The sequence below is a fragment of the Oxyura jamaicensis genome, chromosome 1 (genome assembly GCF_011077185.1).
Source record: "Oxyura jamaicensis isolate SHBP4307 breed ruddy duck chromosome 1, BPBGC_Ojam_1.0, whole genome shotgun sequence".
NCBI classification, from domain to species: domain Eukaryota; kingdom Metazoa; phylum Chordata; class Aves; order Anseriformes; family Anatidae; genus Oxyura; species Oxyura jamaicensis.
This window is the reverse complement of record NC_048893.1, coordinates 185905003-185931834: the sequence shown is the minus strand read 5'-3', so window position 1 is coordinate 185931834 and position 26832 is coordinate 185905003. Positions and strand designations below refer to the sequence as shown.

The 26832-nt window shown below is 39.9% G+C and overlaps 2 protein-coding genes across 2 annotated transcripts in view; both read right to left on the bottom strand.

Annotated features, from left to right (window-relative positions):
• The window catches only part of MICU2 (mitochondrial calcium uptake 2), a 151585-nt gene that overhangs the window by 55448 nt on the left and 69305 nt on the right, over window positions 1-26832 (bottom strand). The window contains exon 2 of the mRNA XM_035326425.1: window positions 11891-12038. Coding sequence (XP_035182316.1) covers window positions 11891-12038 — 148 coding nt within the window. The remainder of the gene's footprint in view (window positions 1-11890; window positions 12039-26832) is intronic.
• Window positions 1-26832, bottom strand: part of ZDHHC20 (zinc finger DHHC-type palmitoyltransferase 20) — a 206222-nt gene that overhangs the window by 110239 nt on the left and 69151 nt on the right. The gene's annotated exons all lie outside the window — the stretch shown is intronic.

Genomic DNA, 26832 nt, shown 5'->3' with positions numbered 1-26832 from the left:
TCTGTATTTTAAGTTTTTAAACTGCTAAAATGGGAGCTGACTTTTAGAATTCATATGATAAATGTTGATACACTTAGCCATGGAATACTTAAAAGAACTGCTAAGGCACTAGGTAGCACCCTAACAGAGCATACAAATGCTTAAAAAAACACTAGAAGATATTACACGTTAACTTAGGTGAGCTGTGGTAATAGGTATGAATGTTCTTCTGATGGCATGATTAAGCAGATACCCTTTCTCCTCCATACAACAGTACTGGACACAAAGAACAGTGACTGTCCTTCTGAAATGAGCATTTGCTCTAGCTGCAGTGGAAAGAGATTGAATTGGAATGGGAATCAAATTCTAAGCAGGCTTTTTACAATTCTCACAGTGAATGCAAATGAAAAGCAAACAATAGGCAGCTTTCCTGTAATGAACGAGTAAAATAATTTTATGTTGCCCACTGTAAATTGAGCATTTACAGGTAATGGGTTACTGTCTTAAGAACTGTTCCTAGGCTCCATAGCAAAGCCACTCTTATTTTTTCCCCAGTGGAGTCTGCCTTTACTATCACACATTGCAGAAAATGTTGCTCCCTTTTGCTAATAGTTGGTCTCTTTTGCTGATTAGACCAAAGCCAGAGGAACAGATTAAATTTTTGAACATTAGGTTTTTATATTTTCTCCCAGGAAAGTGACAATGAAACAGAAGTGAGCTGTCACATTTCCCATCACCAGAAAACCCACAGAGAAGAATTAATCACTGTGTCAGGGCATGGGTGGCTGCTCAGAAGTTGTCAGAGAGAGCAGAGCAAACAAAAACAGAGCCAATGGAAAAGCAGATGCCCATTCACATGAGACAAAATGATTAATTTTAGTATTCTCTATGATAAGAATCTGCTATGTCAGGCTCACAACTGTTTGGATTCGGTCCATAGTTAAGAACAAGCACATCTTGCTCTTCTGCAGGAAAACAAACCAAAACAAAAAACATTTGGGGAGGAACAAAAAAAGACAGAAGTCTTCTGATTTCTGCAAGTCAGGGTCTCTCTACTGGGACAGGTGCCTTACTAAGTGCTTGCCAATACCACCACAGCAAGACTCCCCTGTCCCAGCAGTTCCAGCACCATCCGAGGTATCAGCGCAGAGGACGTGAAGCAAAGACACAAGGAGGCAGCGAGTACCTGGGAAAATGAGCTCTATCATACTGGAGACTTCAAACATAATCTTCCCCAAAAGACTACTGAAATAGTCTGAACAAAGTCAAATGGCAGCTGGCTTGGCCACGTTTTATATTCAAACTCCATCTGCTAAGAACCAAGTCAGGGTTTGTTGGGGAAAGTGGTAGCTTTTGAATGGTATGGCTGAAAAATCCTCAGGCTTTCAGGTATGCAAGTCTTTCCAGGTCTGAGAGGAAAGATTTAAGGAAAGCTGTAGCCAGCAGAATGACCAGGTGCTCAGCAGTGTGAGGGATGGCAGGGTGAGGACCAGGGCTCTCTGACAGCCTGGCTAGTGTTGGGAGGTCGGTTCCCTTGCTGAGATGCAGCTCTGGGACATGTCCTCCTCTGCAGTAACCAAGCTAGGCATCGTCATGTGAGCAGGTGGCTCTGACAAGAGAAACCCATGCGTTTTATGCATGGAAACAAGCTCTGAGCTTGGTATTTGCTCTTGTTTCACAGTAGGCAAGAGAGGCTACTGACTGCAACCTGTGCTGTAGCCACTGCAGGTGCCTCCGGGCTGGGCAGCTAAAAACGAGCATGTAACGTGGGTAGGTTCCCCCTTGGGAAATGGATGCCAACGCTCTCAAAATGGGGGGGCAATACAGCTCCTCAAAGGGCCTTAGCCATTCACTTGGCAAGCAGGGATTGCTCCCTTCATCTGCCACAGCAGCCGGCACACCTTGCCTGCTATCACTGCCTATAAGGATAGCGATCCTTGATGGTTCTACCTTAGATATTTGAAAAAAAAAACACACCACAATGTAATATTTCTTATGAGAAAAAAAGTATCAAGATTACTCCAAAATGAATCAATCACATGACTAATATCAAAAAAATCCTGCTCTGGCCTAAGGGAAAGCACAGAACCATGAGCACAAAGTTACACACAACTGAAAACACGAGGCCAGAACGTAAGATAGATTTTGGCAGGAACCTGATGTGCACTTCTGGCATCCACCTAGGGGTCTGCCAGAGCACCATCATTTCTAAGTACTGTAATGAAACCCAAGGTATTTTATAAGCAGATTGCACTTTTTAGATACAAAACAATACCTGTCTGTGTTAAGGACATATGCTGCAAGAAATTAAAATACATTTAAGAGTGATAAAAATTCATTGAGTCTGATTTTCACGCTACATCTGTTTAGACTTAATTGTCAGTTAAGCAGGATGTTTCAGAACTGATTAAGTTCCACTGAATTTATTAAAGAAATAATACTAAAGTAATCTGTCAAAAAAGCATTCAGAACCCATGGCAGAAAAAAATCCCAGAGATATTTTCGGTGGTATGCCAACAATTATGTTATAAATGCAGTCCAAATAATACGTGGTGTTCTACAAAAATAAGAAGTCCTTACAAATAGGAAAAATATTCAGAGCCCAAGAACAATTGTAGGAGTTCTTGAATTTTGCTCACATGTATTACAGAAGAGAAGTGTGACTTCTCTGTTAAGTATTTTAAATATCACGGTAGCATGTCATGAAACTGGAATAGTTAACTAAAGCAGAAACTGTTGCAAGACTTCTGAAATTCTAAGGCAGACGATGTTTATACAACAAGCAGTCTCCTGTTATTAATAACCAGATCTTTCCATTACTTGTGCTACAAGTATTCTGTATGCGCACAATATATTTTCATTCTTTTCAAGGAATCTGTTTTCCATTCAGGTGCCATTAAATAACCAATAACTTTCACACTTTAAATAACTAAATCCTTCAAGATGTGCGTTGAGACCACTTGCCTCTCGCTTCCAACTCAGCTGACCAGTTTTAGTATCGATACTGTTTTTGTGCCCCGTTTTAAAAAACTGCTTTCATTCATTGAGAACTTGCAATATACCTCCTCATTAACAATTGTTCTTCAGAAAGCAGAATAGCTATCAAAGTTTCTTCAAATCACGGTGTCTTGCCATATTTTTAAACTAATCAGCAAGCATTGCAGTCAATAGAGATAAGAATTCTGATTCTGCGTCATTCTCCAGCTAGTCAGCGTCGCCACAAAAGGAAAAATAAGAAAAAGCAAAGCCAGAAGCTTATTATAACCTTGCTGTTGTCTCAAGCAGACATACACAAAAAGCCAAATGTAATTAATATAATCCTAGTATAGTTTTTAGGATCAAAAATATATTACCCTGAGTGGCCTTCCAAGAAATGTATCCCAGGTACCTCCCGTCTTGTCTTGTGACACGGATGCAGGCATGGAAATGGAACAGGGATTCCCAAAAGGCACCCACCCACTGTGCAATGAGATGGCAAAACCTACTCCTTTGTGAGAGATTTTGCTGCAGTTCCCCTTCCTCTGACCACCACCCTTCAGTCCTTCCTCCCTCTCTCCCCTCGGACTGTGCACACTCCCTGGCCGCTGCCTGGCTCCTCTGCTCTAATCCCAGCACCTCTTGTCTCTTTCTGGGACTCCCAGACTAATAAATTTTTCTGAAGAATAAGAGTTAAAAATAAGCCAGTGCAACTGCTAGTGGCTAATACACCAAAAAGCAGCTTGGCCAACAGGCCCGATCTGACTGCTGCCGGGGGGGAAGATCCCATTTCCCCATAAGAATCCTAATTCAGATTCTGCTACTTTGTACCCTGTGATGCAACCACTCTGAAAGTACACAAGCCTTTATTCTGATTTTACAACAAAGTTTAAGTCCAAACATGAATACTCACTAGCAAGATATTATGATTTTCTGCAGTAGTTCTTCTGTTTCTAGGTGAAGAACAATTTCAAATTAATTTTCAGATACACCAACCCAGTAGACACAATCAATGTTACAACACTGTCTATGTAACTCTGTTACCAGTGTTAACAAACTGCTGCTGAGGACAGAAGAAAAAAAGATACTGACTAGCTTGTCAATTCAACAACAACTGACTGAGGAGCAACATCCTATCCAAATCCATCTGATATTTTATCCAGAACACCAATTTCAGTGCTGCATTTGGACAGTTAAGAGAAAATGAAATGCCAGATGTATGTAATATGTTTCTTGAAAGAGTTTCTTAGGGTTATGGTAGGATTTCCTAAAGACGTTTTGATGATGGGTGACAAATTCATGATATGGGCTGGTTACAAATGCAGACTATTTCAGCAACCTGGTTGTCTGCTTATGTATGCAGAACCCTCAACTGTAACATCGTTTTCCTTCATTATAACCCTGCTCTAAGAAACGAGTAAATGACAACTAAGAGGCTTTGGCCAGAAGTGGCTGATTCTCTAAAACTCCGAAGAGGTTCATACCATGACTTTAAACCAGTATGTCACTTTTTGCCTGCTGCTTCCCTTTACCTTTCATCTAGGGACAATGTCTGTCCTGCATATCCCAGTTTGCACGTCACGCTTGGAGAATCTGAGCAACAACAAAATACCAGTACTAAAAGCCACTAAATGCAAAGTGAGAGAGTAAAAAACCCTTAGTTAAAACGTCAGAAATTCAGAAAGACTGAATTAAGTTCCCAACCGTGCCAATGGCTCCCTGTTTCAATCTACGCTTCCCATATGGAGCTTCACAGCTCACACAAGCTTCAATATCAGTCTTCAACTCTGAATCCTAGGCTTTAGATCTGAAACTCATGCATAACTCATATCATTTTGATTAGTTATCATATATAACATTCAGGTCAAAATTAAGACACTGGAGTACAGGCATCTGAACTCCCACTGTAGGCAGAAATTCAAGATATGGGCAAAAAAACTGATTCAGCCCATCCTAAAGTGCCTGGTCACACTTGGCTCTCCAAACTTCACTGACTGCACCAGCACTGACCTCCACCAAGCACAATGGAGAACTTGGTTTTCTAGCTGTTGCAATCTTGCATTGCATCCCTTCCTCGGATTCGTTCACATTCCTGACCATGCTGATGCTGTAGCAATGTGCAGCCACACATCATAACCAACCTGCCAACACATTACAACCTTGTGCCAACCACGTTTTCAAAGAAAACTGAAATCAAACAGCTTCTCCCCGCAAACTTAAACCCTATTTATATTCTTTGTCATGTGCTGTGTTAGGACTCAACCATGCCAATATCGCCTCTGGCATTTTCATGTTACCAAGCACAGGAAAATCTGTTTTAACTTCTGAAAAGTGCTGCAGATAAAGGAGTTGATCAGGAAGTAAAGATGCTATGATATATTAAATATGGACTGAATACACACAGAAGTTTCCAGGTTCAAAATCTTTATCTATTAGGTGTCAGTTGCTATCAGACAAGCTATCCTGAAGGTTTGTCTTCTACTTGGAAGAGAAAGGTATTTCTGGAAGAGTATAATCTTCTCCAGAAAAACGAACACAAACATGGTCCAGGTTTAATGTATTGAAAAATCTTCATCTTCTGAAACATTCTTGTACCTTTAGCCCTTTTCAAAATTTAATACAGATTTTCTGACATGTTCTACAACATCAGCATATCAGAGATGGTACTTCTCTGGACAAGTTCTAACACAACATTGGCTGTATAATTTGGCATACAAGCCTAAGTCCACACTACTGTATAAAACACAAGGTTACATGAAACTGGAAGGATCTTTTACAAATACTGCTGAATTTTAATGCATATCCAGTGTAAATCAGATGAGCCTTATCCTTCTTATACCTGTCATATTAAAAATGCCAGCATTTTTGATGCAAGTTCATATTATTCTTATTTGATATTACTGGATATGGAAAAGCTTTTACACTGTGGTAAGGAGAGTGACACAAACCCACTGTCTCACTAATTGATCATTGCATCCGATACTGCAGTTTCCATTAACATCCTACAGATTACCCAGATGGATTTGCTGGTTTTGCAATGTTTGCTGAGCATCCCTGTGGTAACATGGTTTAACACGAGATTGCATGGCATAGAGGCAGGAATCCAACCATCCCAAAGGTGCATTTAGTACACACTGAGTTAACTGGTACAAAACACCGTTGCAGGTGTTTTATACTGGCACAAACACTGTGTCACAATACCAGATTTCATTGACTGTTTGTCACTGTTTACAGAAAGGCGGATGCTTTACCTTCCTCAAAACAACTAACAGTAATAAAATTAAGCAAATATTTACGAAGGTAATCTGGCGTGAAACACTCTGTGGAAAAGCAAGCAATTTTTTTTTTGATTGTGCCATTCTTCCTTTATAAAGCTCTTTGCTTTGTCAATATGCAAAACAAAATAAGTCTGTCACAAAACCCTGCATTTGTTATCAGCTTTTTCTCCTTAAATGGCAGGACTGTAAATATTTTTCTTCATTATCACTCTGATAGTAAATAAATTTGCAGGTGTGATTTAATCAATAGGAATGCCAAGATTTCGCAATTGTTTGGCCCGCATTACAGAAAATGACTAACAGAGAAACCTATGCACCAGGAAGCAAATGAACAGAACTAGGGAACTAAGGTCTATCAAGCAGGGTTCAAGATCAGCTGGGTAGGATTTTATGATGGCTGATGTATTTGCACTACAGTTCATCTGTTTCCTTATCTGCAAAATTGTTCTATAGTAAGTCATAATTTATTGCATGTTTTGCAACTTTGTCAAAGGGCACACCTAAGATTTTGTTTCAGTAAAAAATTCCACCCAACTGTGTACAGGAATTCACTCGACAATCTCGGCATAGCTAAAATATTTTGGTATTTTCCAGCTTCAGCACTTTTGATCCAGCACCAACAATGCAACTACCCATCTGGTTTACACACCACCATGTTTACTTTGGTTCACATTGAATTATGCTAAAAAACCAACAGGAGATTACAAAGCAATCTCCATTGAAAATCACCAAATCAAAAAAAAACCCACCCAAGGCTGTTGGACAAGGACCACTGTTCCCTACTCATGACTGCTTCTCATTCTGTCCTTTTGCTGGCTCCTTTGGGAGTGTTTATGCCTGAATAGGAATAAAACGACAGAATGCTGTGATCAGCCTCAGCACCTTGGTGCACACAGCTTATTTACTTGGTGTTCTCACCTTTTAAAGGTGTTTTGAAGTTAAACTCATGGCAATAAACCAGACTTAGGTGATTCAGTGTGAGGCACCTTGAGGCTCAGGGGCAGAAACGAGAAGCTGCTGCTTGCCCAGGAATGCATGGAGAGCTTGTTTCAGGTGCTTCAGTGTGGGCAAAGCAATGGGCTGCTCCCACATCTAGCATCCCCAGGAGAACTTACACAGCTCTAGAGCAAACTGGAGACAACTGACTTACTTCAGAAAGCCTGCAGGAAGAAATGACTCCTTCCACCCCATGTTAGTCCCTCAGCTGGGCTCAGCATGTGGCTGTGCGATGTTTTGTGCTGGCAGAGGGCAGGCAGCACAAGGTGAAAGCAACCAGGCAGAGCTGAGGGACTCCTTCCACGCTTTTTGGAAACAGATGATCTTTGAGGTCCTTTCCAACCCAAGCCACTATATGATTCACTCTATGATTTTGGGGCAACATTGCTGGTTTGTACAGACTTGCAATGTACAGGAGGCTGCAATGCCAACCCAAGCATCAGCCAGCTAGCTAAGATGGACTGGCGACAGTTATTCTGCCTAACTATTGCCTACTGTTATATCCTTGGATAGGTATTGCTGGAACTTCATTCTGTTGAGAAAAGCAAGGATTGAACTACTGATGTTGTAAAAAAAAATCCCCTATGTAAACACCAGTCTTACATTTTTGTGTCTTTTTTGTCTACATCCAATCTCAAGTTTAATTTCAAAAGCCCTGGCCTAAAGCTGATGTTCTCTTAGGACCCGATGAAAGGAGCACACTAAGTGTTATAGGACAAATCCAATTCCTGGCAAAATAAGGGATAGACTATTGAGATAAGTTGTGAAGTTTTTCCTTGTGCATTAGCTGAAAGTTTTCCTTTCATTTTTTGGTTCTCCCCACTATGAAAAGGTGGAAGCACTTAAGTCCAATGGGGGTTTTTCTATCCTCAATAACTTAAATGAAACTGCACAGGATTAATTATTGTAGCCACGTCAGGGACAAGTATTCATCTCCCCCTTTTGCTGGTGGGGGAATAGCATCTCCCCACACTCCAAGATCCCCTTCTGTGAGGCTGGCAGCATTTGCAATGTTTGCCCAGCCTTGTCTTATGGTTGATTTGCAGAACAAACCACAAGCCTTATGGTCCTCCCCATTCCCTGTCTGAAAGTACAGAGGAGGATAGCAATCACTGCCCTTCTAACATTGTCCACAGTTCAGTTTTGTGTGTGTGCTTACATGAAACACAGACACATTCCCCGACCACTTCTTTAGGCATCTGGATAAAAAAAGAAAACAAACAACAAAACAAACTATGAAGAAATAAAAGTGAGAACAGACTCCATTAGTTTGCAAAAGGATAGATAAATGAATGCAATGGAATAAAAATGTTAGGGGAAAAAAGCAGTCGGAAAGAAAGCAAGCAAAATAAACATTTCCAGGAGAAGAAACAAGACTACACTTCTGTAGAAAACTAAGAGTTATCCAAAAAGTGCTGTGTGAAGAGGGAAAACAGGCTAGAGTACACAAAGAAAAGAGGAAGATAACTCTGAAGCTCATTTTTTCACTTAAAAAGTAGAAGGAGGAGGCAGCAACCACATAAGAGACTTATGAAAACACAGTGATTTCTTTCATATGCAGTGCTGCAGCACCTTCTATACAATCTTCATAATAATCACACAAAAAGTAAAAATAGCTCTCAAGCATCTCAGCAATTTGTTTTTATGGTCTGCAGTCTTTAAGGGAAGCTTTATCAATACTAACCACAAACCCAGAATTTACTGTATATTATTATTCTTATATTCCCCAAAATAAATTTATGCTCATTAATTACTACATTTCAGCAACAGCACTGACATCAGTGCTTCACAGTAAGCACTGGGTGCTTCTGGATAACATCTAAGATACTGTTGAGGATGTACAGAAGCCCTGCTGAGATGCTATCTTCCCTCCTGCGGTCAGCAGTCTCAGTCGGACCTTGGTAAGCGATCGAACAGCCAGCAGATTGTTTGAAGTAAGCAACCCGGCATTTTGGAACTTGTTTGCTCTATTGGTCCGACATAGCTAGAATTAAACAACTTCCCAAATCTGCCGCAAAGACCGCATTTGAGAGAACATTTCTTGGGGTTTTGGGGGATGGAAGCTGATGTTATGTTCTGGGCTCTGGGCTGAGAGAAAGACAGCAAAAACAAAACTTGAGAACAACCTACAGACAGAACCAGACTTTCTGTATTATTATACACAACAACCAATTTGCAAACTCTAATTATTGTAAGCAAATATTTATGAGGATGAATGATTGAGTGCTTCAAACTTTTATTAAAGTTTTTTTTTATTATTATTATTAGTGATTAATAAAAAGTAAGAGGAGAATAGCCAAATCATTACAACTTAAAATTCAGCATTGTAAGACTTACCATTTGAGTGCAGTATCACATTTTAAAGTTGCATCCCTCTATGCCAGTAAGCAAAGAACTTTCTAGGAGTAGTGTTGCATTGCCCATTTCCCTTTTTAAAGCCATTGTTCGGGGTTAAAAGGTAATTAATTTTATGATACAAGCCAAAAGTTTCCAAATAGAGTTACTGCTCTGGAATGAAGCTCACCATCCCGATCTACTCTTAACATACCTGGACAGAGTCTTGAGTAAGTGTCTACATGCTTTTCTCATAGGAAGCTCTTTGAAACAAAATGAACAAGCCACTGCCTTTAAAGTACTCAAAACACCGTATTTCTTAGCCAACAAATACTATGTCTCTTTGCAGCTACAAGACAACCTAAAATCCCAAGCAATATAACTTGAAGAGAAATGCTTACCATTGTGTTTATGCTACCGGCCAAAGAACTCATACCAATGATGGTTAAAAAATATTTAGGAGCATTAGGTTGATGTATTAACATTTTTCTACAAATTGTCTACAATGCTATTGTTGTAAGCCAGACATCAACCTGAAATGCTAAATATGTACTAGTGCAAAGATTTTTTTTGTTCAGTTATTTTTCATCATTATTTTTTCTTTTTTGTTTGAAGCTTTTTCCTACTTATATTAGCAAATTATCTGAAATTAACTTGGCTGCATTACAAATAAATCCTATCCGCATACCACTTCATTAAAAATCTGCACGTATACTCTTATAGCTGGAGTAAACAATTAATATGTATGAACTGCTAAGACTGGAAAACACTTCTTTCTCTAACCTTGCTTTCACAGACAACTCTGTCTGAAAGCCACACCTTCAACACTGAAAATTCCAGTACTCACTGTCTTTCACTGTTTCAGGCTGGAAAACTCAAGAGAAAATCCCTTCTAGGTTTTTAACATGCTGAAATAAATAGGAAAATAAATAAAAAGGAAAAAAAAAATCTTTCCATTTGCCATATATTAAAAAAAAAAAAAAACACAAAAGTTATTTTAAGAATCTCCATGGTCACACAGAATCTGTCAAGGTCACATAGTCCTTCTAAGGATTTATATTCAGCTTAGTATAATATTAGAAAATGTGTGTCAGCAGGGAAGCCATGCACCCTTATCAACTATAGATTTTTGGCAGACACAAGGTAACTCCTTTTTTTATTTTTTATTTTTATTACAGGTTGTTGTGTCCTATTCTTGGACCACCAGCAGATCTGTAAACTCTGCTCTGCCCCAGGTTTCCCTTAAAATCACAGGCTTGAATCACAGTATGTTCAAGTCTCCTTCTTCCTCCATGTCTTTCCACAGTGCTTTGAATTCCCTTCTTTATTTCCTTCTTGATACCCTCAAGTGACTCTGACACTCCCTGCTCGCTAGGCAGTGAGCAACAGAGCGTCACAGGCTGTGAACAGTGTTTACTATACAACATGCTTCACAGGTCAGTTAGGATGTGCAGACCATCCAGCAAACGATTATTAAAGCTTGGATTTCCCCTTTCCCTCAGCAGATATACTAGCAGGCAATTTGTTTTCTGAGTGACACTGAAACCTGGGGAGCTTAACCTTTCTGAACAACTCTGAAGCAAAAGATTCTTGGGAAAGCTATAAAAGCCTTTTTTTTTTTTTTTTTTTTTTTTTTTTTGAGAAAACAGACATTTTAAAAAATAACATGGACATAATGAAGCTTAATGAATGGGGCAGATTAATGAGGGTGGAAAACCATAAGGACAACAACGTATGCTGGTCCTAGCTCCTCCTCAAAGTACACACTTTTAAAAGTACTTTTTTTTTTTTTTTTAACAACAGCAACAACAACATGCACACAATTTTTTTTTTTTTTCCTTAGCTAGGTTTATAAACCAGAAAAGAATTGAAATCAAAAACCTAGAGCTGAACTCTATACTTGACTATACTCATTCACGTCACTCCCATCACTGCCTCTTTTAAAAAAAAAATTCACAGAGTACTTGAGTTCTTTCTGGTAAACTGGACAGACAGATAACAGGGACAGGAATGACACAAGCATTATCATATTACAGTCCCACATTTTCTGTGGCATGTAAGTAATTGAGGAACTATATACTGATCAGACATGCAAATTATGCAGAGACGTAATGCCATCATCAAGTCACCAGATTTCTAAATCATCAGCCTCACTTCACCAGCGTACAAGGTGGTGCCTGTGAGAATCCATATGCACATTTATAAATTCGCTTCTGATGGCTGATGTCACTTAAAGAATCCTGTCCCAGTGATATGTTCATTACATCTTTAAGGGTACTTGCAAATTCCTTTTCTGTCACAAATACAATGATGAGAAAACAACTTACGTTCAACTTGATCAAACATTACTGAAAACAAGAAATCTCGTGGTGTCATGTAATATTCTCCTTCATACTCCAGTGATGCAAAATGCATAAAGCGGTGCTTCCGAAGAGACAGTCTTTCAGCCATTTCCTCATTTGCAACATCTTCCTTCTGAAACAGAAAAAAATCCATGCAGAAAGATGGCTGCATTTGTAGACCAACTCTGTAATTAGAACGAATTCTATACCTCATCTCATCTTGATTAACCTCAGGATTTAGTGGGTAGCCACAACAAGAGACTACCAGAAATTAAAGCTTTTATAGCACAGTCCTAATGAACAACATGCTTATGTGACATTCACAGTATTTTTTGGCCTCGCTGAGAGCATGCTTTAACAACACAGATGAACCAAATTAATGGCTTGCTGTCACCAAAGGCTGCCCTTGCTTCCCACTCCCCTTGCTCCTGGCCATATGGTCCTGTACCTCCCTGTTTGCCAGCTTTGCTACTTGTTGGACTCTTGCTGAGCCAAATTCAGCTTGCTAACTCAACAAAAAATGAAACCAACCAAATGGTGAATGGTATTTTGCCAGGTTAATGTCTGGCTCACTAAAGGATTCACTCCTGAAGTTAACTATCAAATTATGGAACAACCCCTAAGATGGGGGAACAATAATGTTCTGGTTTAAGTATGCGTGTATCTTCTAGAGAAGTTAGAAAAATGGGAAAAGTGATTAAAGCATCAACAGTAAAGTCAGAGATGCTATCACCAAACCCAAAGATTCAATTAGTCAAGAAAACAAAAAACTTTCAACGTCCTTCCAAAAAAAACCACCTAACTATTGAGAGACTCATGAGGGAAATCATACGAACTGGCAGTACTTCCGAAGAGTAGTAACAGCACTTATGGGCAGAAGGAGAGGACACAGCTTCACTATGTTTCTCGTAGTGAAACAGAGACATCCACATTTTAGGATTTCAGAGACAGTGAGAATAGGAAAAAAAGACACTGCAAAATTCAGAACATGCTATGCATATTTGAACATTAATCATGGAACGATTTTACCACCAGCAGCAGCACTCAGTTTTAGGACTGCTAAAGGCTGTGAGAAAGTGATGGAGCAGCCAGAAGCTTTCAAATAAGGCTGAGTATCAAGATCTCAACTCGCACATACTTGAAATGACCAGGAAATAGCAGCACTGACCTGCAGCTAGGTCAGTGCCTGTGGCACTACTCAGATCTTGATGCAGACCAGTGGGTGCAGCTGAGGTAGGCCACGGCCTACCGAAAGGCAGCATTGCACCTTCCAGGAAACGATCACCGTTAGCTTTCACAGTTTTCAGTTTCTGGATTGTTCCTATGGACTGTTTAGCAGCTGAGCATTTCAGTATAAAGCTGGTGTGTGCTGTGTTTTATAAAAGAGGATTACTCATGCAAAGGAGGGCTCATCCTCTTGCAGCTTGCAGGAGCCTCCAGACAGGGCAGGACAAGCGGCTCCCGCCTCCACTCAAACCAGCTGCAGGCACATCAGGGTCTCTGATGTTACACATGGGGTCTGCTCTGCTGAGGGTGTTCATGGGGTGAACTGGGGGCCACAAACGAGCAGGCAGGATGTGGATGGAGAACGGGGGAGGCTGGTGGGAACACCCAGATTGGTTTTGCTGAAGTTGGCATTTCACTGATGATAGCTTCATGCAAGGCAGCAGGTATCTCATTGCATGGGAAGTTGTTAGAATTGGGAACGTGCAGAGATCCTTGCAAATAATGCAGCTGGTGATGGGGTGCCTGTGTGTTTTACACACATCCAGGGCCAGCAAGAAGGGAATGGGACTCTCATTTAAAAACTGCGATCAGGCTTCTGACACTGTCAGTTTTAACATTTAATTCCTCCAGGATGGGGATTGCCAACTCGCTCTCCTCTGCTGAGTCTGAACAGTTGCAGAATCAAGCAGTAGCAGCTATACTTCCTCCAGCCAGCTGACAACGTGCCAGGGATTTGGTATGGAGTGGCAAAGACAGCAGGGGATCTAGCTGATATGATGAACATACAAGCTGTTTTGGGATGGTAGCTTCAAGCTCTTGGACTGGGCTCTGAAGGTAAAATGAAAACCATTAGGGTTAGTGTCAGGCTGATGGGGTAGATGAAAGATGTGGAAGACTGCTGCTAATACACATGCCACTGCAAATAATAGGACTGAGGGTGGTCTGAGAGGAACGGCCAAATCCTTGGACGTGAAGCACTCCAGGAGCAGGGGGGTAGACCTCAAACTGCAGCTCGTAGCCAGTCCATGGAAGCAGGTGTGAAAAAATGGTTCAGTGGACAATGAGAAGAGAGGGGAGCATTTCAAGTCCATGTCAACTGCTTTCCTTTTTCCCTACACGCCATGGTCCCTAACTCGATCATAAGATTTGGGAATCTCAAGACAATGGATATTAGTGGCAAATCTATAGCCATATCCTGGAAACAATTATTATCATATTCATACTTAATTACAGTTCTAAATATAATGCTTCAACCTATCATTTAATCCCACCTCTTTCACCTTTGTATTATCACTAAGCAGTTATTTCAAATATTTCACAGAACAATATGAGCACCTATTATAGACAATTTTAGATTCCCAATATAGTGTGCTTGCTTCCCTTAAAGCTGGATTTTCAGTGAAGGTGTGGGAAGGGAGTAACAAGAAAAAATAAGGTGTTCACAAAATCCTCATAATTTAGAATTGAAAAAGACAGAATTCAATATGGAAGATGAATGAGGGGTACTTCTAAGTATCTAAAGCAAAGGTTTTGTTTTACATATAAGCATTTTGTATTAAGACGCTTTACACTTTTTCTTACATAGTATGGAGCCTCGTTATGGTCTACAACACAAGATGCATCATTGCTATTCTGCAATTCAGGTCTGTACATTTTGGAAAATACAGTTTAAAAATAAAACTAATGTACTTTGTGCTTTTGCTTTCTTCTTTTTACATCTTTGGGGGACGTGTGATTCTGTAATTGCTTTGTTAACAAGATTCAACAAATATTGCAGATATCAAATGAATAGTTCATAGTTGTAGGGTATTTACATGCAGCATTCTTATAAAAATCATCATCTTCTTATAATAACATGAGCGTTTTTTGCCCTATGGGAAATTTAAGACCGGAAAATTGCTTCACAGTTGTCCTTTAGCTAAAACTATGGAATCTTTCTGCTCAAAAACAAAATAAAAAAGTTTAGACAAGAAGTAAATAGTTAATCTTACAATACCTTAAAACCAACTGGATTTTCAAGCTTCTGAAGCCTTGCAGTATTTGTCCAAATTCTGTCTAAAGCTAAACCTTGTCACTGATACCAATGCACTGAATTTCAGCAATTCACATTTTACATTTTTATCTGAAATAGATAGGTACAAGTTCACATATTAACTCTGAACAGTGCCTTGTATCTGGAAGAAAATGCATTCCCACCAGAATGATAATAGTGTGTGACTACATGACTTCATCAAGCCCCTTTCTTTCATCAAGTTAGCAACCCTGATTTGAGAAACAGCTTTGGGAACAAGGGTTATTTCTTACGAAAGTCATTTCAAATACTACCACAAATGAGATAAGCAAATATTACAGGATGAAATGCATCAGCTGTACCAACTCCTACTATTCATTCAAAGTTTTGCAAAATTTTCTAAGTCCTGTCACTGTAAAAGAATCTCAGCATCTGTTAAAGGCATTCTAAACCCTTCAGATACAAGCAAGAACCGAGCTAGAGCTAGACTAGAGCTCAACTTGTCACATATACCCGATCCCTCCTTCTTAGACTCCTATAGCATATACTCCTCAGACTGAGAATTCATGGCATACCAACAGAAGACACAGTTCATACCAGTTACAAAGCTGACCTGCCATCGTTATAATGACAGGTATCTTCATTTCTGTTCCTCTCCCTCCCAGTTAGTTTGGTTACTGTCATAGTCTTTACAGCATGAGAATGGAAAAAGGAAAAAAAAAAAAAAAAAAAAAAAAGGTTGCACAACAATCAGGAGTGCAGAAGTTTAAAATGAAAGCAAAGTTTTTACTATTATCTCATATCCCATGGTTTTGCTCTTTAAGAAGGATCACAAAGTAGACCTCAGTGAAAGTCTGGGAGAGAAAGATATAAACACAAAATTGAAAGCATGTAAAAATATCAAAATGTTGAAGAGGTTTTACTTTCCCCCCAGAAAAACAGTAATAAGAACAAAGGCTGATATTTTCCCAAATGGCTCTGCATTCTGCACAAATCCTAAGGAAAAAAAAAAAAAAAAGGTAGGATTCACCTTACTTAACTTCATACCGCTACACTAGTAGCATCTTCATTACAGAATCACAGAATGGTTAAGGTAGGAAGGCACCTCTGGGGACCATCTGGTGCCACCCCTGCCCAAGCAGGGACACCCAGAGCAGGCTGCCCAGGACCACGTCCAGGCGGCTTCTGGAGATCCCCAAGGAGGAGACCCCACAGCCTCTCTGGGCAGCCTGTGCCAGGGCTCCGTCACCCGCCCAGCACAGAAGTGCTGCCTGGTGCTCAGAGGGAGCCTCCTGGGTGCCTGGTTGTGCCCATGGCCTCCTGTCCTGGCACTGGGCACCACTGAGCAGAGCCTGGCTCCATCCTCTCTGCACCCTCCCTTCAGGGATTTACAGACATAAACTTGGTTAATGCAGGATCCCTTTATAGTGAGTGGAGCGAACAGCAGTTCTGAAGTGCAGTTACAGTGACTTGTTTTTGCTGTGTGCATAGACAGTGCAGAAGACACAAGGAGGGAGAGAGAGCCACAAAAAAGTTGACCTTCCTTCACTCCAAACACACTTGCACAATTTTATTGCATGAGAATGAAAATATGGGCAAGCATAATGGGAGAGTGGAAGCTTGGAGAAAAAGAGTGGTCGGGGTGTAAGAGGTTTCAGCCAGAATGGAAAATGTGTAAGGAACATGTAGAAGTTCATGTCCAGAGTGAGGGCAGTTGCATCTGTGCCCAAATACACAAATGTCACTTCTTGATGACATAGAACTTTGTAACTACCATCTTTCCCACAGTGTTTTCCAAAACCAATAATAAGTTTGAATTGGTTTAATACCAGTTCAGGACTTGAACCTGCTACACTTGGCATCAGAAAACAGAAATTCACAAGCACGTTGTAATGACATCAAAAATATGATGACTTCTCAGGTGTAAGCCGTATAGCCACAGTTTGACAAATAAATTCAGTTATTTCTGCAATCAAAGGACATTTGTCCGTTAAAGTGCTTCCTACCTAGTAAGCAGACTTACACTAATGAAATGTTGGTATAGGCTTATAAATTCACTGCCACAGATGCAATGGTGCATCTACCATTTGGTGCATTTTGGTACCAAAGAGCAGAATGCTGCAACAAATTTACAGTCAAACTCCTCCTAGTTTTAAAAAGGGAAAGTAAATGTTACTTTCTTGCAATGTACTTAAGGCTGCTTTTTTGTTTTCTTTTATTTTTATAATTAGAGGCGAATTGATTTAAGTAAAACAATAGGAAGCTTACAAAACAAATGTCCTTGCATTCTGCCGTTACCATTTTTTTAGATTAAAAAGTAAATATCATTGTTACATTCACTTTAAAGTTATTTTAAGATCAAAATGCAGTTTTTAAAAATGTAATCAGACATTTTGCACAACAAAATTTCCTTCTTTAAAGAATGGAGATAGATAAATACTGCCATATTGAAATCATCAATATCGATAAAACCAACTGCATGTAAATGCCAACACACATTGATAAATCCATTTATTATTTCTGCTACAATTTCAGTACTTATTGAAGTACTGAAATAGCCTGACTTTATTTTTTTCTCAATTGCTAACGCTTGTGCGGGTACAAAGGGTTTCTCCCAGCGGATCTCTGCCTAATGAAAGGACTTTCTCAGTCTCTTCCAGAAGCATTCAGCTGATCAAGGGACAGAGCAAACACTCCAGTACTGTCAACTCAATTACCTGTGCTTGGCTGTACGCATTGCAGATTGCTGACACCACAGATGGAGAATCAACCTGGGTCTTGAGACAGTACAGATGGTTCGGCATGACATGGGACCTTCAGCGAGAAGCCCTGTCGGATGAGGGGTGGCTGCATGGAGGGGAAGCTGGGCTCTCTGGTCTCTGCTCCCGTGCCCAGGAGAACTGGGAGCGCCGTGCAGAGAAGCATCAGTCATTTACCTGTGGATTGGCTCTGTGCTGGTGGGCTGGTTTGTGCTGACTATGATGGCTTTGACTTGATGCCATGCATATCCCCTCTCCCTGCTCTGAGCTAGCTTATTTCAGCCCTCACAGCAACAGGGAGAAATGGAGCTAGCTGTAGTCAGCTGCACTGCCAGCTGCTGCCCTCACACTGCCTCATTTGCCTCCATTTCACCACACAAAACCAGCTCTCATAACCTAAGTGAAGCACATGAGCCTTAGAAACAGTTTACTATGACTGTTTTCCACACCAAAATAATAATTTCAGGAGGTGTTCTCTCTCTGCTTTAACTGTATTGCTTCTTTTCACCCAATTTGTGTTTGCTGTTTATGGACTACCCTTACCAGCTATCAAATTATTCCTGGAACTGTGGTTTTGGACAGTCCTGATCCTGTGCAGAAGGTCGCCTGTGTCAGAAAGCAGGGGACGTGGGCATCCTGAAGCAGGCACGGGCCATGCCACGTAGCTAAACTCAAAATATAGCCAACTTTGAGACAGCAGTTTACATGTTCATTTAAAAGCAGTAAATTCCCCCTCCTTCTCTGCTTTTCTCTTCACCAGTATGTATCTTTTCTGCCTTTGGCAAGCAAAGATGACTGACTCACAGAAGACAGCAAAGGATGAAAATAGGTGGGAAGGAGCTATGAGCTATGAGTTTTTAAAAAAGATGAGAAGCATAACCCTCATTTCATCTGAGAGGGGATAATGATGAGTAGCTGTTCTAATCAATATTCCAAATACCTAACCAAAGACTGAATTAGAATTACATTTTGAAGAAAAGGCTGACTCAATCACTTAAAATTAAGATTGATCTTCTTTTGAAGCACCCCCTTAAAACATGCAGAGGGGAGCTCTCTCTCTCGACACTTCAGTATCCTTCCCACTTCAATTAAGTCCTGAATAATTTCCAAGTACTTTCTCCTGAGTCATCCAAGGAGTCCTTCAGACAAAAATGATTTGACATTCCTGACGTTTCTAAAAGCACTGACAAAGCATTCATTTTGCTCATAAAAAATGCATGTACGGGGCAAAAGGCAGCGTTCTCCTCTTTAATTCTATTCCACAAACTGAGTTTCAAGCAAGGATAGGTATACAGCAGGAAGCAATTATGCATTTGAGGCTGGACTTCAGGTATTAAAACATCTGTAATCAAACACCTTAGCAGTTTCCCACAGCAGCAAGTAAGATACCAACATTCACATTTACTCAGAGGCAACGGGTGAGAAGAAACTATTTTTTTTTTGCAAGAGACTCTTGTAAGCATAATTGAAAAAGACTTTGTGATTGACTTCGGCTTATTTTTGTCCTAACCAGTGCCACATAAGATGAAACTAAAGCACGGAGAACTATGCTGCATTAACGTTAAGGCTGGGGCTGAAATTCCATCCTTAACTCGGTCTATTGTGTGCGGCCAGGGCCAGCGGTGGGGGTTCCCACGCGCCGCATGTCCCGCAGCACCGCAGCACAGCCGAACGCATTAGGAATGAAGTTTCGGCTTTAGCTGGGAATTCATTTGCCTTTGTGGCTTTATGTCAAACCTCCAGCATTAATTTGAGAATGTAAACGGTAAAGCTACGGCAGCCGATGGTATATCGGAATTTAATGACACAAAAAGGGCTCTACAAGGATGCAAGTGTTCTCCGCTGCAGTAGACACAGCAATGGATCAGCAGTGGTCGGCCGCTGGCGTCTGGGGGCATTACTGAAGGCCTCGTTTCCTTCTTGGCTTTCTCACTGAGAAACGCCTAAGGGCAATAACATCATTTCTGAAAATTAATTTTCAGATTTATGTAAGGATTCAGGAATCTGTTCATGACTCTCTTAATTTAAGAGGCTAATAAGGAATTCATTGTGTTCACTTTCGGGCTTTGATTTTTCTTGGAATGAAAAATAGCAAGCTTCAGTCAAGTAAAAACCATGTATTTACTGCATCTTTAAACTTTTTTTTTTTTTTTTTTAATACATTAAATAAAAATGAAGGGTTATGTAAATAAAACCTTGATAACCCTTACCTAGGTGACTTCTGTAACATTGCTAAGCAAATTCTCACCCATCCAAAATGTATGCACTTTTCTACAAACTCAAATACTTGCAGCTTAGTATGAGTTACAAATGACTTAGAATAAGCTTATATACGTATCACTCCCTTAAATTTAAAGTGATTTTCTGCTTTCATTTTATATTTTTCCTATTGAACAAATTTGTTGTCTTGGTGTGCCTACACCTTTTATATGTTTTCCATCTTATTTTCTATATATACAATACATTTTCCAGTTGCTTTTCTGCACAAAAAAATCTTTTTTTTTTTTTTTTCCTACTCTACTCCTTTCTATATAATGTTCTTATTTGTCCTTCTTGTATTTTTTCTGTACATCATCTGTACACTTTCTTCCATGTTCTCTTTTCCTGGAGGAAAAAATAAGTTATAAAACATATTTTCCTCTCTGAAAAGAGGATCAATGCTTGCTTTTTCTGCTTGCATCTGGAAGAGTTAATTTGCACCACTCATTTTATCTGCTGCGAGGATAACCAAACCAGTGTGTGGGATGTAATTAAAATCCAGTTGGTGCCAGCAGGCTCTCTGGCAGCCTTAAGTTTGGATCCATTAATTCACACTAGATCTACAAACGGATTTAGCGACTCTGTATCAAATTTCTCTAAGTCGGATGAAAACTTTGCACTGAACTTGTGTCATAATTGTATATCAATTTCAACTCAATCCAATCTGAAATGATCAAAATAACAGAAAATGTAATTTAACCTCAAACCCGGCTGCACACGTTAACATCCCTAGCATGCATGAAGAATGCACAGAGGATAAAGCTTGGAGCTCAAGGTTTAAAAGTTTCATATGATGCAATGATTTATAGATGAATAAGGATTTTGACAAGAAATCCACGCAAATAGAATCCACTCACAGGAAGCTCAGGATTCTAGTATTGAAGAAAGCTTGTATTGCCAAAAGAGTTTGTGCTTTCAAATAAAGCATGTGAGTCCCATATCATGCAGAGTCTCGATCAAATTCACCAATTGCCAAAGCCAATATCAAGTTAAAGACACAGGAAAAGCAAAATGTTCTAATGAAGCGATTCAATCTGTATCAGTTTTCAACATTACATTTTTTTGACCTGGCAGATCAAGTCTGGACATAAAATAAACCAGGGAAGAAGAGAAAAGATTGGCTGCTTGGGAGACTGAGGTATGCTTGAAAAAAAGTTCTAGGTACCTGAACGACTGTTTAGCAACGTGAAACTAGAAAAACAACTAAGTTACTAAAAGCTCGAAGTCTTGAAATCCAAAGACTGACAAAAATACTTTCTCGGGAATCACTTCTGAGACAGAGAACAGGCTGTTAAAATAACTGGTTAGTGCAACCGGAGTGAGAATGGAGTATCCTGGTGTCTGAGCACTCCTCGCACTGCTGAATGTAAATAGTCCAAAATTAGCTGCAGCCTTTCTAGACAATAACAGGTGCCAGGCCCCTCCTTTCTTTCAAAGAGCTGCTCAGACAATTCTGCTATGCTAGATCCGGATAGGCACAGTTAGGTTTGAAGCAGCAGCTGAAGAGTTTATTTGCATCTAAAACCCTGAGATTTTTGTTTTGAGTCTTTCTCTTCCACTCTTTTGTTTCATGGAGATCAGACCAAGCTTGTGTACACACAGCAGGTCTTCCTCTGTTATGAGAACCCAGCAGATGAAGTATATGACTGAATGTAAAGATAATGTCAGAGGTTGGACTCAGTGATCTTGGAGGTCTCTTCCAACCTAGACTATTCTGTGATTCTGTGATTCTGTGATAATACTGAAAACAGCCTCACTTCAAAAGGTTTTCTAACTTCACTATTCAATTCTTTAACTTCTAGCAGAGCTCACTTTTTAAACAAACTTCAAAATAAGTCATAAACTAACACATTTCCACCAACAGAACATAACAAAGGCAGAGAAGGTCCACAAGCTCTAACTAGATGGAGAACCAATTCATTTAACAAACCATACATTTACACCTCGACTTGCAAGTTATCACACCGCACTACTTACCAATTCCACCACTGTGGCTGGTACACTGCTGAACACACTTCGCTACAAGGGCTAAATAAATATATACAGAACAGCAGGGGACCACGCACAGCCTGTGCTCACCCTGGGCTTGCAGATCTTTAGGGTTTCTCAAGTTAACATACGTTTACCTTGTATGTGTGTCTGTGCTGTAGAAGGAAAGCATATAACCCTTTCAGATGGCTTCTTGCTTTGCCTGGGAAGGCAGAGAGTATCTCTATCTGATCTATTCCAAACTACATCAAGAGATAATCCATTTATTACATCATGGTTCAGTTTGACTGCATGCCATTCAAAATGGAACTATATAGCTCTGAGTTTGAGAAGTGCAACTTGAAATTGTGGGAATTTCTGTGGTCCAACTCATGCCAACTTCAAGGTGCTGCATTTTTACCTGGATGCTTTACAGCTTTGAAAGCTTTTTATTGTCATGGTGCTTGATCCTGTAACAACTGTACAGTCAGAAAGAAAAGGTTAATGGCTTTAATACTAGGTGGTTGCGTGACAGATAAGGGAAAAAAAAAACGTTTATGGCAGAAATAGTGGACCGATCTAAAAGAATGCAACACCAAAATCAAGACAGGGAGGAGATGACAAAAAGATCATAAGACTTTCCAATAGGTAGCACAAGCAGTACAGGTCCAAAAGCAAAATAAAGGGATGGAAAGCCAAGGATAAGGGAGTTAGATCTGACGTAGTACTGTGCAAGTAGACAGTAAAGAATTTCATAGTTAAAAAGGAGTTAAATTTCCAATGAAATACTCTTGGAATTAAACAGTTATCTATGTATGAAAAGAGACTAGAGAGAAAATGGCTAGCATAAGGTATGTAAGGACTAGGCAAGAAATAGTAAATACAGTGGTATAGGAATTAAGACAGTAATTAGTTTAGTGATAATGGGAACAGAAAAGATAAAAAATAAAGAAAGAAACAAACAAACAAAAAAACAAAATAAAATAAAACAACAGAAACCAAAACAAACCAAAACCCACCAGAAATGTCTTTGAAAAATTGGTCTTGCAAACCTTTTAAAACAACTTTGGAGTGCCTCTGCATACGCTCTGTGGTTGCATGCACTTCCAAGAGCTCTGCACACCCTCCATTTGCAATGAGATGCCCCCAGCACCCTGAGAAGGCATGGCACTGCCATGGTCTGGTAAGGACAATGTACACACTTCCAGGGAAACACTGTCAGAGGAACTGCCTCCCTGTCATCAGAAAAGACTGCCGTTTGCATGTTTTCAAAACGCTTTGCAGAATACCAGTCTTTTTTAAACATTGTTGTTCACATGTTTGCACATCCCAAATGTTTTAAACAGTGGCTGAATAAACAGCGCCTTGCAGAAAACGACATGGAGAACAGCCTCACCGATACGTGCTGCCAGCCAGATATGATTACATGGTAAAAGCCATATACTTCAGCCAGCCAATTTTTAACCTGGGTATGTTGGACTTGCTCTGCCAGGGAACGTCCATCCCAGCACAGGGGCTGCACTACAGCAACTCTCTGTGCCTTACAGCTGCTGCCCAGGGTACCACAGCGCCAGCCAAAAGCAAGCACACAGCTGACACTAACTGGACTGGCAATTGCTTCTCTGCCATGGATAACCACCCCCAAGCAGAAATACCCTGTGAATTCATCTTCCTGGACGAAGAGCTGCAGTTCTGTATAGATTAAATGCATCTCAAACCAAACTAAGCAGGATGTTTAAGTAAGGCTTCAAAATGCTCATAACATACCCTCAAAAAATAAATTTAAAAAAGATGACAATCTTAAACATGCCGGTATCATATAAGCTAGCCATTTTTGGTCTCCATAAATAAGTGCTTCTTTTTAGTTAACCTGCAAATGCTTTAAAAGAAACTTGTGTTTGTTACGGATTTATCCAAATTACAGAGTCTTCCTTTTTGAAAGTTCTGACCTAAAGAAAACTCAGTTGAAAAATGCAGTGAAGAAAACTCTGTGAGCTGGTGTTAAACTCTGAGACAGGAGCATTGAGCTTTATTTTCCTAGAAACAGAGATCTCCTTGGTCACAGGATCTGCAAACTGGTGCTTTAAGGCTCTTGTTTCATTCCACACATGCATTTAAACAGTATCACAAGTCCCTGCACATCATATCAATGTACAAACCCATTGTACATTGCAATGGTGGCTCTACACAGCAAAGACACTTAAGAAACATCTTCCAGTAAAGGAATTAGAAAATTTGCTTTTTTTTTAAGAACAAAAAATAGAAAATGGCATGCAAATACATTAGCTATTGATGTATGTATTGTGAAGTTAATAAATAAATAAATAATAAAGTGCTCTTGGAAATAAAGAAAAGCCCAAATAATGGGCAATAACTCAAAAAATGTTATACCCTTAAGAACATATATATGAGAATCCTAGACATGACAGATTGCTGGAAACACAGGAATTACTGTGCTCAGAATGAGTCAGAATTTCCACTTGTGATAATGTGACCACTACAATGCTAACTACATTAATGCTGCCCCAAAATCCTGAAAATATCCTAGGGGGGGAGAGGTGCAGTTTCCCAGGCATTTCTCCAGCCCTTTTATAATGACCTTTTCCAGAGTAAAGACACATGCAAATGGTAAAAAGAAATATGTGAATAAAAAAACCCAACAGGTATGCTCCAGGTTCTTCTGCATAAGCAAACCGAAAACAACACAATGCATGGCTGAATCTGTCACTATACACTCATAACTCTATTAAAAGTCTTACAGACTTTAAAGCTCATTATTACCTAGGTTGTACCAAGATATTTTCTCTGTTCTCAGAGAGCCTGGTACTTAAAAAGGTGGCATAACTGACGGGGAGTTAACTGATTAGGTTGCCACAGAAAGACTTCTACCACCGAACCTCTCGAAGCATTAAGCAGCATCTGTGAAGTGTGAAATTCTTCACTTCTACGCACAGTGAACTAACACTACTAGCTAAAACTTCCACAGTGGCAAATTAATCAGAGAATAACGACATGCAGAAGAAAGAAAACAGAATCCCTTTAGAGCTTTCCTTTCTTTCTCTCCCTCTCCTTTTATTTCTCATTGAAGGTTTAGTCGCATCCATGAAAAACGGCTGCCAAGCTGAGCTCTGCAGAGGACGGGTCAGCCTCCTGCTCGGGGGGCTCAGTGGGTCCCTGGAGGGACCAGGAACAAATATCCGTGTGTCCTGTAAGATTAATACAACAATAACAACAAAGTAGTTTCAACCACAAGAAATGTTTATACTGAGATTAAGTTGTAAAGTTATATTTATTTCTCCATAAAGCGGCTGACTTTGCTTCTAAACAAATCATTTGTTTTCTGGAGGAGTGAATGAACTTGTGACAATGCTGTGTGTAAAACCTGCATGTCTTAAAAGGCACTATATTTTCCAATGCCTAGACTTATTTTTCCTAGTCTCGCTTATTTTTTTAAACTTTCTACCTATGCAGAATTTTTCTCCTAAAGCGTTTGCATCTGACACAGAGATCACACATGGGAAGAGTGGATGAAGAGAGACAGCTGAGAAATGTGCAGGATGCACAGTTCTGCTGGGCCACACATTGCCCAAAAAATCAGAAACCACAGACAAAGTCTTATCTCAGTTCTGGTAGTCCTGCTCTTTAATTAGTCCTGTGATTTTCATCCACACTGCTTTCAAGTGTCTCTGTTCTCAGTGTTCAAAAAAGTAATGTTACTCAGAAATCTTTTAATTCCACTTGTTCAAATCGACATATTTACTTTCAATTAAGCAAGCGTTATTATCTGAAAGGATTCCCAAAGATCTGTGTAGTATTTCAAGTCCTTAGTAGACTGTGGGATGCATCATACTCCAGACTGGTAAGCGTGATGCCAGGAGCTGCAGCACATTGCTGTGTGGATCAGAACTTATAAAATCAGCTTCTGCCAGCTTCTAGCAGGAAAAAAGGAAAACAAACCAAAACTAGAATAGGTGACAGAAAGTTAAGGGCACCAAAACGAAGTAACAGAACCTTGCATTCATTATATTTGTTAAATTTACAGACACATTTTATTTGCAAAGAGAAAATGACTTGCTACCTCTGAACCGGGCGTCAAGGAAAGGATATTAGTTCAGGATATTAGATTTATGAAATGTGAAAAATCCATTTTCCATTCAGTAGTTTCACTAACTCTTACCCCAAAACCCAAAATAAATTTGTTACGAAGCACTGTGAATGCTGTAACACTGACAAATATGTATTTCGATTGGCGCCATTACATAGTGTAAAACCAGTGTGCTCCTGATTACAGCAGAGTTGTAACGACCCTCCATTTTTTTTACTGCTTTTTACTGCTAAATTCCACCCTTCAGTTTGGAGCTCCCCTTCCATACCAAAAGCTCAGGTATGTTTCACTGTCCTCCCTTCAAAGCCACTTGCTGCTGCACTGTTAGCAAACAGCACTACTCTTTTCTCCTCTGCAACGTCTGAATCTAGCCAAAAAACCAAACCAAGAACCAACCAACCCCACAACCTGTACCTGTTCAGTCATCTACTTCTGTGTTACATCCCTCTGTACCAGAGACACTCATCCTGGCCGCATCTTGAGCTGCTTCTCTAGAGGCTGCAGTGCCATTTGAGTGGGTCACCAAGCGTCTGCTGATTTTCTTTCTCAGGACCTGTGTGGTTATCAGTGTTGCTTCATTTATCAAAGCTGCCATACT